Here is a 13,688-nt window from a genome sequence, read left to right as displayed (position 1 = left end):
GGAACAATTTTTCATGATTGGGCACTTGTATAGTGAACATGATTTGTTCTTGGCTAAGGGTTACAAGGAAAGAAAGAAGAAATTTTGTAGGAAATGCAAGTTAGCCGAGAGGGGCATTGAAGTTGTTTGTTTTTTTTTTTAAAAAAAAAAAATTATTAGATTAATTTGCTAAAATCTAAAATTAATTTAACTTGATAAGTCTTGTAAGGCTATAAAAGATAAGGAAAATAAATAAAAAGCCACATAGTAGGGCAAACAAGCAGCTAGGTGGAGGACTTTGATTGGAGGAAAAAATGTGCAGCTTCGGCCAGAAATTTAGGGTCTGAAAATGTGATGGTTCTCCCAAAATACTCGTGCAAAAGCTTCCATATTTAAACCAGGTTAAATTTTATTGAGTTGTGAGTCTATTCTAGGGCTGCTCGAGAGATTTGGGGTCGAAAAACTGAAGAAATCGTGAAAATAGTGAAGGTTACCCGGAAAACTGGAAAATTCGAGTAAGGTGTAGCCCAGGAGAGATTCTGAGCTATGGAATACGAGTTAGAGGGTGTAATTTTGAGGTTAGTTAGCTTAAAGGTATTAACATATTTCATGAAGTAAGTATGTGCAATTTTGCTTTAAGTTGGGTTAAAAGTTGGTTAAAGTGAAACCTGTGTTTCTCGAACAGGGTAGTAGCAGGCCAGCCACCCCCTTAAGGTTGCAGCCCACCAGCGCACCTTCTTCCTTGCCAGTGCCCCTCAGCACGGCTCAGCCTGTTCAGCCCTACCCACCCACGGCCGCCTCGCCCACCCACGCCACAGCCCGCGCCCATGCCCATTTCTAGTGACCAATTGCTTGTTTTTTAGCATTTTGGGTGTTGGTGAGCCTTTTTGAATCTCAATTAAGATTTTCTTGATATTTTGACCCTATAATGAATACTTTTGGATTAAAAACAGGTTTTTGGGCCATTTTGGGTAATGTGAGGAAAATGGACTTAAGGAGCAAAATGTGAATGTTTTAGGTGTTAAAATGAGTTCAAGTGGTTACATTGAATCACTATGGGCTATTTTGGTTGATTTTACCTATCGTGAGTGTCTATTAACCTTGGAACTTTATTTCAGGTTAAATTGAGGTTGGAAAGGCTTACAACCCAAGGAGCTCATGCCAGTGATAGTGAGTGGTTTATTTTCGAATGTTTTGATATAGAAAGTAATTATATATGATAGTATGCTATGATTTATGAAATGTGATGGCATGATCTGTTTTACTTGACTGATATTTCAAAAATGTTTAAATCATGATTTCTAAACTCTCGATGGTTTTATACAATTCTGATTAATTAAAATGTAGCTTGAAATCATAGTTTACATACTTGTGATTTGTATGGTTTTATGAAAATTTCTTGATGGTGGAATCAAGGTTGTTGAATGGTTGTAGAAATGGTTCAAAACTACTGATTCTTGTACCCGAGAGATGGTTATTTTCTCGTGCTACTTGAATGTGTTTCAGTAGCTACGCTCAGGCGATCAAGGGGCTACCGGGGTCAGATGTGGCCAGAGTATACTGGGAAGTCCAGAGAAACCTGCGCCTGTAGCACCACCTAGGCTTATCAAGGGGCTACCACCGGGGTCAGATGTGGCCAGAGTATACCGGGGAGTCCAGAGTAACCTAGGCCTGTGCTGTGTATTTATGCTTAGCCTTGAGGCAGCTCTGTGTGCACGTATGACCTTGTGATTTGGTTTACACTGCGGGGGGCATTCTTTGTCCAGAGTAACCCGCCATTGTAAACGAGTATTTGGGTACAGAGTTGGTGTAGTTTTCTGATAACGATTGAATGCTTTAAAATGTGCTTATGAGAGTTGATCATGCCACTGTTTTACTAGCACGTGTTTAAGATGCTATTGAATCTTTTATACTTGGCCAATGTTTTATTAAATGATTTAATTACTTTTATTGATGATTTAAAAAGCGATAACTTATGTTTATATTCAATTACTACTCATTGGGCATTAGCTCATGTTTTCGATATTTTATGTTTTCCCCCCATATAGCGTTAAAGTTCCGGAAACACGCTGAGCTGTTTACTGCCACACAACAAGAGTCTCCTGCTACATTGTAGGCCTTGCACTGATGTAAATAGATTGCATATCACGAACCTTACGTGTCATGGTTTTGGGAGTATGGGACAAGAGGAGTTGTTTTATTGTGTAATGTCTGAAAGTGTTTCCGTTGTGCCTAAACTCTGTTCATGGTTTGTATGTAACAGAAGATAGAAAGTTTATGAAACTTGTTTATGGATATCGTAATATGGAATATGCTGAATGGAAATTAAATGTACTAAAGGATTATTGTGTAACTGTTCAAATTTAAACATAGGTTAAATTGGTTAGTAAGATGCTAAATGTCATCGGGGGAGGTGATGTTTAGCATTTTCACACCTCTTTCTAGATTAGGTGGGTAATCTGGGAGGGGGTGTGACACTTCGTTTGTAGCATCTTACAATAGATTGTAACAACTAAAGATTGGGCCGCATTTGATAGTGTTACCAGAACGAGGCACTCAACCTTATTTATTTACTATAGACCGTTTTGGCTATTTAATCGCACTCGATCCGTCTTTATGTCTCCATATACCTTGTTTGATTGCGACGTATTTGGTTTTATCGGTGTTTTTGGTGGTTTTGATGGTGTTTACTCATAGCATTGTATTCTAGCAATAACAACACGTCAATTTTGCAGATGTCACAGAGTTTGAAATTGAGAAAAGTACCTTAAATCGAGCAATTGGTGTGACAGAGTCGATGACGGAAGGTGGAGTTGGCTAGTAGCATGAGAGAGTCAACATCTCACGTGGTACTTAGTCAACTTTTTGTTTTTATTTAGGGTTTTTTTGTACCGATGACCTCATTTGGGAGGCTCAAATGAAAAATGGCCTCCTGTAGAGAAAGTAATGGAAAGTGGCTTTATGCTTATGTCATAAGCATGTTATTTTACCGATTTGCCCATAAGATGCACCCCTCGCGCCTGCCAATACAAATTTACTTAATCCTCGATGGCTCGTCACATGTTATTCGATGCATAGTCACTCGATACCCAACTTCATGGTTACTCGATACGCCTGCAATCGACATGTGTATACTCGATCATATCAACGCCATACTCGATGCTCAATTACTTTATACTCAATTATTTTGAATTCAAAACCTGTTTGAAGGCGTTTGAAGTTCTGATAAATACTCGATACACAATACTCGTTAAAACTTGAACAATCTAGTATAAAGTAATCGAGCATTGAGTATAAATAATTCAAGTGGTCTTCAAACGAGTTATGGATTCAAAATAATCGGGTATAAATGATGATGTGCAGAAATGCACGTCATCTTAGGCCTTTTATTTAGAATTATGAGGATTGTTAAGTGAAATATGCGGCAAATATGTTAGGAATTCTTGAGAAAATGAGTTTGCGTCGTTCGACATCAAGAATATCAGCTAACCCACTATTATACGTTATTATGTGTTCAAAATTGTTTATTTTTGTAGCTAACATAAAAAGTGGACGCATACGCGGAAGCCGGGCTATCGCAAAGACGACTGCATGCGGAGAATTCCTCCATTACAAAGGCGAGCGCATACGTTCAACGCATGGATGTTGTGGTCATCAGCCGCATGTGTCCATCACATAGAAGTTGCGATCATTGAGCGAATGCGATCATCGATGAGAAGTTGTGGTCATCGAGCAAAGCGGTCATTGCAAGGAGATTACGGCTACATGATGATAACCATAATAGAGGGATGAACGCAAGGTTGGTGGAATGCAACATGAACGCATACCTCGGAAGAATCAAAAGATGATGTTGACATTTCACCTACCATACCGTTAGCAACAGAGATTCAGAAAAGGACCATCGCGTTGTGAATGTCAGAATCAGAGCAGGTCCATTAATGCTGTCGGCGATCAAGCTCTATAAATAGAAGCTGTTGAGCAGAATTTCATTTTATCCAAGTTTCTACCTTCGGGTGGATCCTTGTGATCCAGACAAAAGCGTGAGAAGAAAGCTTGAGAGTTTTTCATCTCCTTCATCCATTCCAAGTGACGACCTGAGTCATAGCTCGAGAGAGTCTGCTCCACCGCCCTTCCATGACACCACCGGCAGCCTTGACACACATCTGCTGGAAGCAAAATATTGCTTCCAACTGGTCATTTCATTTTATCTTCTTTCCTTATATTGTATTGTATTACATTTTGACTTAAGAAATTAATACATTTTGTGATCCATGTATTTCTATATTTTCCTTCGACTCTATCTTCATCTTCATTTACTTAGCATCTTTAATCTTCATTGCATCACCAAGTTAGACTGTTAGAGTATCATATACTTAGTCATGCGACATAGGAATATGAAGCATGTAGCAAACCACCGGGAGGTGTGCGTTACGTGAGTGTGTGAAAAAACCTTATTTGCTTAGTGTGAAGCTGTAGTAACGCTTATCTATAAGCGGATGCAATGCTTGTCTATGAGTAAAGTCAACAACAACCAACTGCTCGGGAGGGTAAGTGGTTGGTTGCATTAAGCAATGTAAACAAGTGTTCATTAGAGATAGGAATAATCTTACGTCTGCCAGGTTTATGCGATAACCTTGTCTTATGAGCGCATCATTCATCATTTAGGTATACTCGGAAGAGTAGTCTAGAAATCAAATCTAAGTCTCGAGAGAGCGGATTGGATCGCATAAGCAAGAATGGAGAACTTAGAGATAAGCTCTGTTTGCTATTACATAGCGTATGCACCTCATAGATAGGATATTGCATGCGTCTATAATTATGATACAGTGGTATGTGCCTATCACGCTTATGTGGCGAAAGCACGTGAGTGGGTTATGGAGGCTTGAAATAAGCTTCTCGGCACTATCGCACATACATCGCATGCGTCCTAGAATTAGGCACAAGTGTGTGTAGCATGATCGCATAGCTTGCGTTGGCTGGGGTCGCCCTTGCGGTCAAGCTCAGTGTTGCAATGGAAGACATCCTCACATTTTATCTATTTTCCATACATTTACTACGTGTCAATAGTTGTCGTGTCTCTACCTCTCAATCATATTCTCATCGCTTAATCTGTTAGTTAGTAGTAGGAGTAGTGTTTAGCTTACAACCCCTATCATTCTTTTATTCATCTGCCGCATACACATCATCGCATGCATTTAGCTACAAGTCTCTGAGTTTGACCTCGGATCACCCGAGAAACTTGTGTTCTTGTTATACTTGGCGAGAACATAAGAAAACTTGTGACAGAAACGCATAGTCATCGCATATATTCGTAATTGCATAGTTTCATTCCAACGCATGACCACCGACGCATGAGTATAAACGCATACCCTAAGACATGCGTTCGCATATTGCGTTCATCACCTAATTTTACGTCATCAATAAAGTAATCGAGTATGACGTTAACATGATCGAGTATACACGTGTCGATTGCAGTCGTATCGAGTGACCATGAAGCTGAGTATCGAGTGATCGTGCATTGAGGAACGTGTGACGAGCATCAAGTATAAATAATTCAAGTGACCTTCAAACGAGTTATGAATTCAAAATAATTGAGTACAAAATAATCAAACATCGAGTATAAAATAATAAAGCATCGAGTATGACGTTAATATGATCGAGTATACACGTGTCGATTGCAGCCATATCGAGTGATCGTGCATCGAGGAACGTGTGACGAGCCATCGAAGATCGAGTAAATTCATATTGGTGCGCGCGAGGGGTGCATCTCAGGGACGAATCGGTAAAATCACATGCTTATGATGTAAGCAGAAGACCACTTTCCATTATTTTCTTTACAGGAGACCATTTTTCTTTTGGACCTCCCAAATGAGGCCATTGGTATAAAAAAAACCCTTTTATTTAAGGGTTAGTTATCAAGAACAAACCTTTCAAATTCTTCTTAAAGTACTCAAGGACGGAAGGAGTTTATTTTAAAAATTCAGACATCAAATTATTGATACATAAGATTGAGGGACTAAAAAAAAAAAGTAACTTTCTCGTAAAGAAAAAAGAAAAATAAAAAAACGAACGAGTAGCGTGCATAAGAAACGATTCTTCAAACTTGGAATTTTACATCCATTTTTATTCTAATTTCTTCAAGTCAGGAAACCTTTCCCCACCAATTGCTCGCGCAGCTTAAACCCAGTCCAGCACCCAAAAATGGCGGAGCTCAGTAAGCTTACACAGTACATCGAGTCCTTCGTCGACGTATCTCGTACTCCGTCTCAACAGGTTGTTGCTCCATTCCCATTTCACTTTTGAACTCTCAATTTCTCAATACTGCATGGCAAACTAGACGATCATCAAAGCGGGTTGAACTTTCTGAACTCAACCATTGCAAATTAATCTGTTTTTGCACTAATGGCTACCACTTATAGCTCGACTCGTTCTCCTCATTTAATTAGTCAGAAACGCAATTAGAAAGCTCGGCAGTCCCGGGAGCTGAACAATTGCAGTGTGTATGTAAGTGTTTTTGAGAAAACAGTAAAACAGTGTGAGGTTTGGGAAGTTACTTTTTGGCAAAGATGACAAATGTCGTCTACATAGCTAAGGTTAGGAAGTTAGTTCCAACTACGACATTTGCTGTAAAAGTTAGGTTAGAGATGAACTTAAGCTTTTGAGTTAACCAGTGATGAAAGAGTAAAACATATTCAATGATTTTTTTAAAGCTTAAGTTGACAATCGAAAAGTTATTAGATTATGGGAGGATAATTGAACTAATTCTTTTCCCCTCCCAACAATCTCTTTCCAGGACATGCACAATTTTTAACCAAAACGAACCGGCAATTAGTGATTGTCTGGACGTAGAAAATTGCAAATGGGATGTGGTCATTCTAACAAACCTCTCTTCCATGAAGAGATCGATTTATTCTAATCATTTTCTCTTGTTAGAGGAATGGTTAACTGCTAAGCCTCTTGGTCTTGCTTCAGTTCAGTCTGAATACTTCATAGAAGACAGGACAATGTGGTCTTTAGACTATCTGGTCTCTATTCTTGTAGGACGGTCTTTATCAGCTTATCTCACTTCAATTCTGTGCGAGGACCTTTTTACGGCAGTTTGGATTGAAAATAGCCAAGGAAGATGTAAAACTTACTTTAGGTGTTGTTTGATGTATGGCCTTTTGACCAATGATAGACACCAATATTGTTTATTCAGTCTGAACTGATGCTTCTATTTTTATTTTTTGGGCAAAGACCATGAGGAAATTGCTAACCTTAATTTTTTGGGAAGCCCGTATATTGCTTATGTGTATTTCTTTATGCTATGATGTTTCATCTGTGTAACAATGTACTGATTAGGAACACCATGAAGAACAATGGACTAACGAGAATCTATGTGATAGTATAGGCCACAAGCTTGGAAGCAATCACCTCCCTTGCGAAGAACAATGTACTAACGATAGAAACACTGGTATTTTCTGCCTTGCTTCTTCTTCCCTTCCTCTTTGTTCATGTTTCCTTTAACTCTATGCTGCTATACTGCCTTAAATTCTGATTTACATGAATTAGGTTAGAGAAATGGGGATGTATTTGACAATTACTGATAACATTATTCGAGGCAGAGGTACTACTACATAAACTTCTGATTTTGTTATATTATTATTACCATTACAAATTATTGTTAATTGTACTTTCTGTATATTTTACTTGCTTGCTTTAACTTTTGAATAGGATTTGTTCTATAGGTTGTACAACTATGTCATTGAGTTTTAAGTGTCTATGGTTGATGGTTGGTCGTGGATATGGTCTATACTTTGCACCTATGACTCTCCCTCTAGGCTGAAAGGCTCTAGTCGGCTAAAACACAGGAGCAATTAAGTGAATTTTTGTGTGACACATAACCTATTGGAAGCACTAAACCTCACCCACCCCAAAATTTTGGTCCATCAGAAATCCTCCTGTTTCTTTCTTTCCACAGCTTTGGTAAAATAGGCAGTATAGCTATTATCTAGATAGACCTGGCTTTCCTAAAATTTATTTCAAAGACTAGCCAAAGCACAAGTTACTTTCAGAGATACTGCCTTATTGATGTTTATGGCTTAAAAAGCGGTATCCAATTTTCCTCGACAACAATGAGCGAACAAATTCTGAATGTTGTCATTGGTGCCTAACACCGAGTTGTCTATTAAATAACACATCCCTACCTTCTGTTTCTTTTAGGGATGTTATTTAACCATGTTTGGTCTGGTGTGCCCGAGATTTGAGAGAAATTCTAAAATGAATAATACCTCAATAATGCCCATCAGTCTTAAGAAAGGCAGCTTATATACTAGCCTTTCAAGACTTACAAAACTAACACAACCCAAAAGAAAAACAAAGTTACCGGGAGATAACTTGAGAAAAATTACAGCAACTTAAAAATTAAGAGAAAACACAAAACAAAGGGCAACTAACAGAAATAAACTCTCAGAACAATACATGAAGTTCCCTCCCACCAAAAAGAAGGAAACTTGTCCTCGAGTTCAAGTAGTAATGGTGAGGGTGTCCAGAGGAAAGTACTCGGATAAGTATGCAATATTGAAAATAGGGCTGATGCGAAAATCTTCCGGAAGTTCCACCTTATAAGCATTGTCTATATATCTCTTAAAGACCGTATTTCCTCGGCTTTAACTTATTGTAAGTACCAACTAGAAACCATGCCTTTTTGAGATGAACCATGGCAAGATCCCCTTCCTTAAACTCCTTGAAACGACGATGACTATCAGCTTGCTTCTTGTAAGATTCTGTCATTTGCTGCAAATGGTCCATAACCTCTTTGTGTAAAATAGCAACTCTCTTAGCCATTTCTTCAGCCTCCAAACAAATCAACAAAAGATGGGAGATTAGCTAAGTCAACAGTCGAACGAGGAAGTTTAGTATACAACACCTCAAATGGGGACTTCCTTATGCTCCTATTTCGCATATGACTATAGGCGAATTCAACTTGTGGCAAGGAGCGATCCCACTGCTTCGGTTTATCCCCTCCAATGCAGCGAATCAAGTTTCCTAAAACACGGTTGGTCACCTCCTTTGGCCTGTTGGTTTGAGGATGATTAGTAGTGCTGAATTGAAGGTTAGTATGAAACTTCCTCCAAAGCGTTTTCCAAAAAAAAACTAAGGAATTTGGCATCTTGATCAGAAACAATTCAGGAATACCATGTAATCAAACCACCTCCCTAAAAAAAAGATTAGCCACATAAAACAACATTTGAAGTTTTCTTGCTAGGTAAAAAGTGGGACATTTTACTAAAGCGGTTAACGACAACCAAATCAGAGTCACATCCCCACCGAGTCTTTGGGAGACCAAGAATAAAATCTGTAGATAGGTCCTCCCAAATACTTTGAGGAATAGGAAGGGGAGTATATAAACCTGTACTTTGTTGAACATCCTTTGCAGTCTGATAAATATAACAATGTTTAATAAAGTTTTGAACATCCTTGCATAAAGATGGCAATAGTATCTACTGGATACTAAGTGGCATGTTTTGTCAAACCCAAAACAGCCAGCCAACCCACCTCCATGGAGTTTGGCTAGTAAAAAAGTTCTTGAAGATGTGCAAGGGATACATAATTGGTCTCCTTTAAACAAGTAGCTAGTAAAAAAGTTCTCCATGGAGTTTGGCTAGTAAAAAAGTTCTCAAAGATGTGCAAGGGATACATAATTGGTCTCCTTTAAACAAGTAGCCATTGAGAAGATGAAAGTCTCCCAAGTTAACATCGGAATTACAAAGGTCCCAGATTGTTCCGAAATCAAGGTCTTGGGACAAGTGGAAGGAAGATCCTCAAATGCAACAATTTCACCCTTAAGAACAGTTAACAAATGAGACTTCCTACTCAAAGCATCAACCATAACGTTAGAATGTCAAGCTTTATGTTTAATAAGAAAATCAAAATGTTGTAAAAATGAGAGCCACCTTGCATGCATTCAGTTGTCTGTTTTTGTGTTTGAAGAAATTTTAGGGAGTCATGATCCGGGGGAAAAAAAAACTCTTTACCTAACAAGTAATGTTCCCAAACCTTAAGTGCTCGCACGAGGGAATGCAACTCTTGCTCATATGTAGACTATTTTTGCCTTGCCTCAATTAGTTTCTCACTAAAATACTCGATTGAATAGGAGCCTTGAGATAAAACAGCTCCAATGCCATTACTGCACACATCAACAACCACTTCAAATGGTCTTGAGAAGTCCAGGAAGGCAAAGACTGGGGGCGGAGTAGTTTTTCTTTAATCACTAGAAAGCTGTCGGTGGAACATGGACTCTCTCTCTCCCTAGCCGATTTCCGAAACCCTAGCCATCAACCTCAGACTGGTCCGATCACCATCGACCTCTGTCATACATCATCGACCTTCGACGTTCTCCATTATTTGTCCATTGCCTTCCACCTTCTCCCTCCCGCCGTCTGTCCTTTGCTCCCTCCATCATCCTCCCGACGTCTACTCAGCTTTCTCTCTCCCCGTTCCCTTTATCTTCTCTCCACGAAACCTTAGCCGTCCCTCGTCCGTCTTCCTCCCTCACCACACCTTCGTTCTCTCTCCCTGAATATTTACCCAAAACCTTTGCCGCCCCTTGTTTCATCCTCCATTGCAATCCTTCTCAGATTTCTCCGCCCACCACTATCTGGCCTCTGCCTTCTACCTTTTGCCATCCATCCAAGCACTATCTCCACCGTGAAACTCCCTAAACATAGTCCTATGTGATCTTCTTTACTGTTTTTCTATTCACGATTGGTTGGGGTACTTTGCTATGGAAATAGAAGGCTTTAAAGTTGACGATTTTTTCTTTTGCATTTGGTTTGATCTTGGGCCATTTTATGTGGAAGATATGGAATTTCGTAAGACTCTTGTATTATTCGTTTCTTATGTGAGTTAGTTTGTGAAAGCTATTTTAGATGCACTTCAAGCTTTAGTTAATAAATTTTTCTTGAAAAATAATCAAGATAATTGTGGTGCAACAAGACTTCTGAAATTTAAAAGTTTATCTAATTGGGTTTTGAGATGTGTTGTTTGGCCAGCAACAGAAGGTCGATCCTATATTCACGTTCCTTTGGTAGCTTCAAAGCAAGGTTGGTGATATTTTGTGGGAATGCTCAAAGGTTTTATGGAAAAAAGGGAGGCTAGACCAAATCCGTTGCTCAATGTCACGAAAGTTTTGCAGTCGAAGAAGGACGCCTTAGAGTCCCCCACTTTATAGGCACAGAGCTCAAGCTATGCAGATGGAGGGAGGAAAAGTTCAACGTCCTCTGTTCCAAGTACTTCAACACAAAATGGGTTCTTAGATAAAAAGATGAGTCAGACACAGATCCCTATTTTAGTGAAAGAGAAACAGAATTTGGATGCTTCCTGGGTTAAAAAAAACTTTGATGTGTTTAATGTAGATTTTGACAACCTTTGGGTTATATCAAGACTGTTACGGTTAAATCTTTGTCAAAATATTTGATTGCTTCTTCTCCAATTGATAAAGCATGTTAAAAAGCTCTTTGGAAATCAAAGAGTCCTAAAAGAATTAATATTTTGGTGTGGATTCTTCTATTTGGTTCTCTCAATTGCTCATCCACATTGCAACACAAGCTACAAAACAAACTTATTTCACCCTCAATATGTCCTCTTTGCTTAGCGAACGGGGAAGAAATGCAACATCTGTTTTTTGATTGTTCCTTCTCAAGTAATTGTTGGTGGAAATTATTTTCTTGCTTCGGTGTGCAATGGGTTTTTGGGAATTCAGTTAAGGACAACATTCTTCATTTGTTGGTTGGCCCTTCTCTTGCCTATAGAGCTCAGATATTATGGGCAAATGCAATTAAAACTTTGACTTTTGAGATTTGGTTTGAACGTAACCAGAGAGTTTTCCATGATAAATTTATAGATTGGCTTGATAGATGGGGGTCAGTCTGACTACTAGCTTCTACTTGGAGTTCACAATCAAAGCATTTTGAAGATTATTCTATCCAGGATATTTGTCTTAATTGGAATGCGTTTTTATTCTCTATGTAATCAAGACAAGTGTTTAGTTTGTTCGTAATTTCTGAATTATTGTATCTCGTTTTGGAAATGATGAGGGTGCTATAGGGATGTCAACATAGTTGAGATGTCTTGGTCCCTTGAAAATAATGGCTCCTTCTCAGTTAAATCACTGGTAAACCACCTTTCTATGGCCCCTCCAATTTCAGCCAACCTTCAAAAGGGTCTTTGGAAGGCCAACGGCCCTAGGCGAGTTAATATAACAATTTGGATAATGCTTTTTGGATCCCTTAACTGCTCCTTTGTGCTGCAACGGAAGCTGCCCTACTTTTATATTGCCCCCAATTGGTGTATCCTTTGCAAATCAGCTGAGGAAGATCTCCAACACCTCTTCTTCGATTGCATTTTTGCCATTAATTGCTGGAGAGAATTTCTCAAATGCTTCAACACCTCTTGGGTCTTCGACAATTTCTTTAAAAACAATGTACAACAACTACTTTCTGGTCCATCTCTCAAGAAAAACTCAAATTTACTTTGGATTAATGGGACAAAAGCAGTGCTGGTTGAAATTTGGTTTGAAAGAAACCAAAGAATGTTCAATGGTAAGGAAACTCCTTGGTTTGCTAGATTTGAGGCGGCAAAGCTCAATACTTCTCTTTGGTGCTCCCTATCTAAATGTTTTGAAGCTTACTCCTTACAAGACATAAGTTCAAATTGGCAGGCATTCATCCAAATGGAAGCTTAGCTGAGGGCTCGCTCGACGTGGTAGCAGAATTAGTTTTTCTTTTGTCATTTTGATTGTGATAATTAACTATGCTTGATGAAAAAAGAGTAGGGAAAAGAAAAATAGCACACCAAGATTTTACGTGGAAAACCCTAATTAGGGAGGAAAATCACGGGATAAGGGAATTCTTATTAGAAAATTGATAAAAAGAAATACAACAGACCAACAGCTTAAATAGAGAAAAGGGAAACCCTAGGGTACAATGAAAAAGACAAAATTGCCCCTAGAGTGCAAACCCTAATTTCAACACTCCCTCTTAAGTTGGGGCATAGATGTCAATAAGGCTCAACTTGCTCACACATACTTAAAACAACTGTCTGGGTAGTCCCTTTGTTAGGACATCTGCAATCTGTTGATTGGAAGGAATATAAGGAACACAGATGTTGCCACTATCAAGTATTTCCTTGATAAAATGCCGATCAATCTCCACATGCTTTGTTCTGTCATATTGAACAGGGTTATTTGCTATGCTTATGGCTGCTTTATTATCACAGTAGAGTTTCATTGGACCGGTATGCTCTTGATCAAGGTCTTTCAAAACTTTTTCAAGCCAAATCTCTTCACAGATTCCCAGACTCATGGCCTTGTATTCTGCCTCGGCACTACTTCTGGCAACGACACCTTGCTTTTTGCTTCTCCATGTAATAAGGTTGCCCCACACAAAGGTACAATACCCTAATATTGATTTTCTGTCTACTACAGATCCTGCTCAATTAGCATCGGTGTAAGCTTCGATGCATCGCTTCTCAGTTTTCCTGAACATCAAGCCTTTCTCTGGAGAGGTTTTCAGATATCTCAAAATGCGTTCTACTGCCCTCATGTGTTCTTCGTATGGAGACTGCATGGACTGGCTTACCATACTCACTGCATAAGAGATGTCGGGTCTAGTATGAGAGAGATATATTAATTTCCCAACAAGCCGCTGATATCTTTCTTTGCTCACTGG

General features: G+C 39.0%; 1 protein-coding gene across 3 annotated transcripts in view; it reads left to right on the top strand.

Annotated features, from left to right (window-relative positions):
* Window positions 1–6,026: 6,026 nt before the first annotated feature.
* Window positions 6,027–13,688, top strand: part of LOC120086130 (MMS19 nucleotide excision repair protein homolog) — a 45,860-nt gene continuing 38,198 nt past the window's right edge. For 2 of the 3 annotated variants that reach the window (XM_039042594.1, XM_039042593.1), the window contains exons 1-3: window positions 6,108–6,252; window positions 7,321–7,432; window positions 7,531–7,585. Coding sequence is in view for 2 of the 3 variants with exons in the window: in XM_039042593.1 (XP_038898521.1) it covers window positions 7,540–7,585 (46 nt within the window). In the remaining variant the exon portion in view is untranslated. Of the gene's footprint in view, window positions 6,253–7,320; window positions 7,433–7,530; window positions 7,586–13,688 lie in introns of all 3 variants that reach the window. The other variant, XM_039042592.1, reaches the window with a different exon arrangement.

This window comes from Benincasa hispida, chromosome 9 (assembly GCF_009727055.1).
Source record: "Benincasa hispida cultivar B227 chromosome 9, ASM972705v1, whole genome shotgun sequence".
In the NCBI taxonomy this organism is placed as follows: Eukaryota; Viridiplantae; Streptophyta; class Magnoliopsida; order Cucurbitales; family Cucurbitaceae; genus Benincasa; species Benincasa hispida.
The sequence above is the reverse complement of the archived record's forward strand: the minus strand, read 5'-3'. Positions and strand labels throughout refer to the sequence as shown.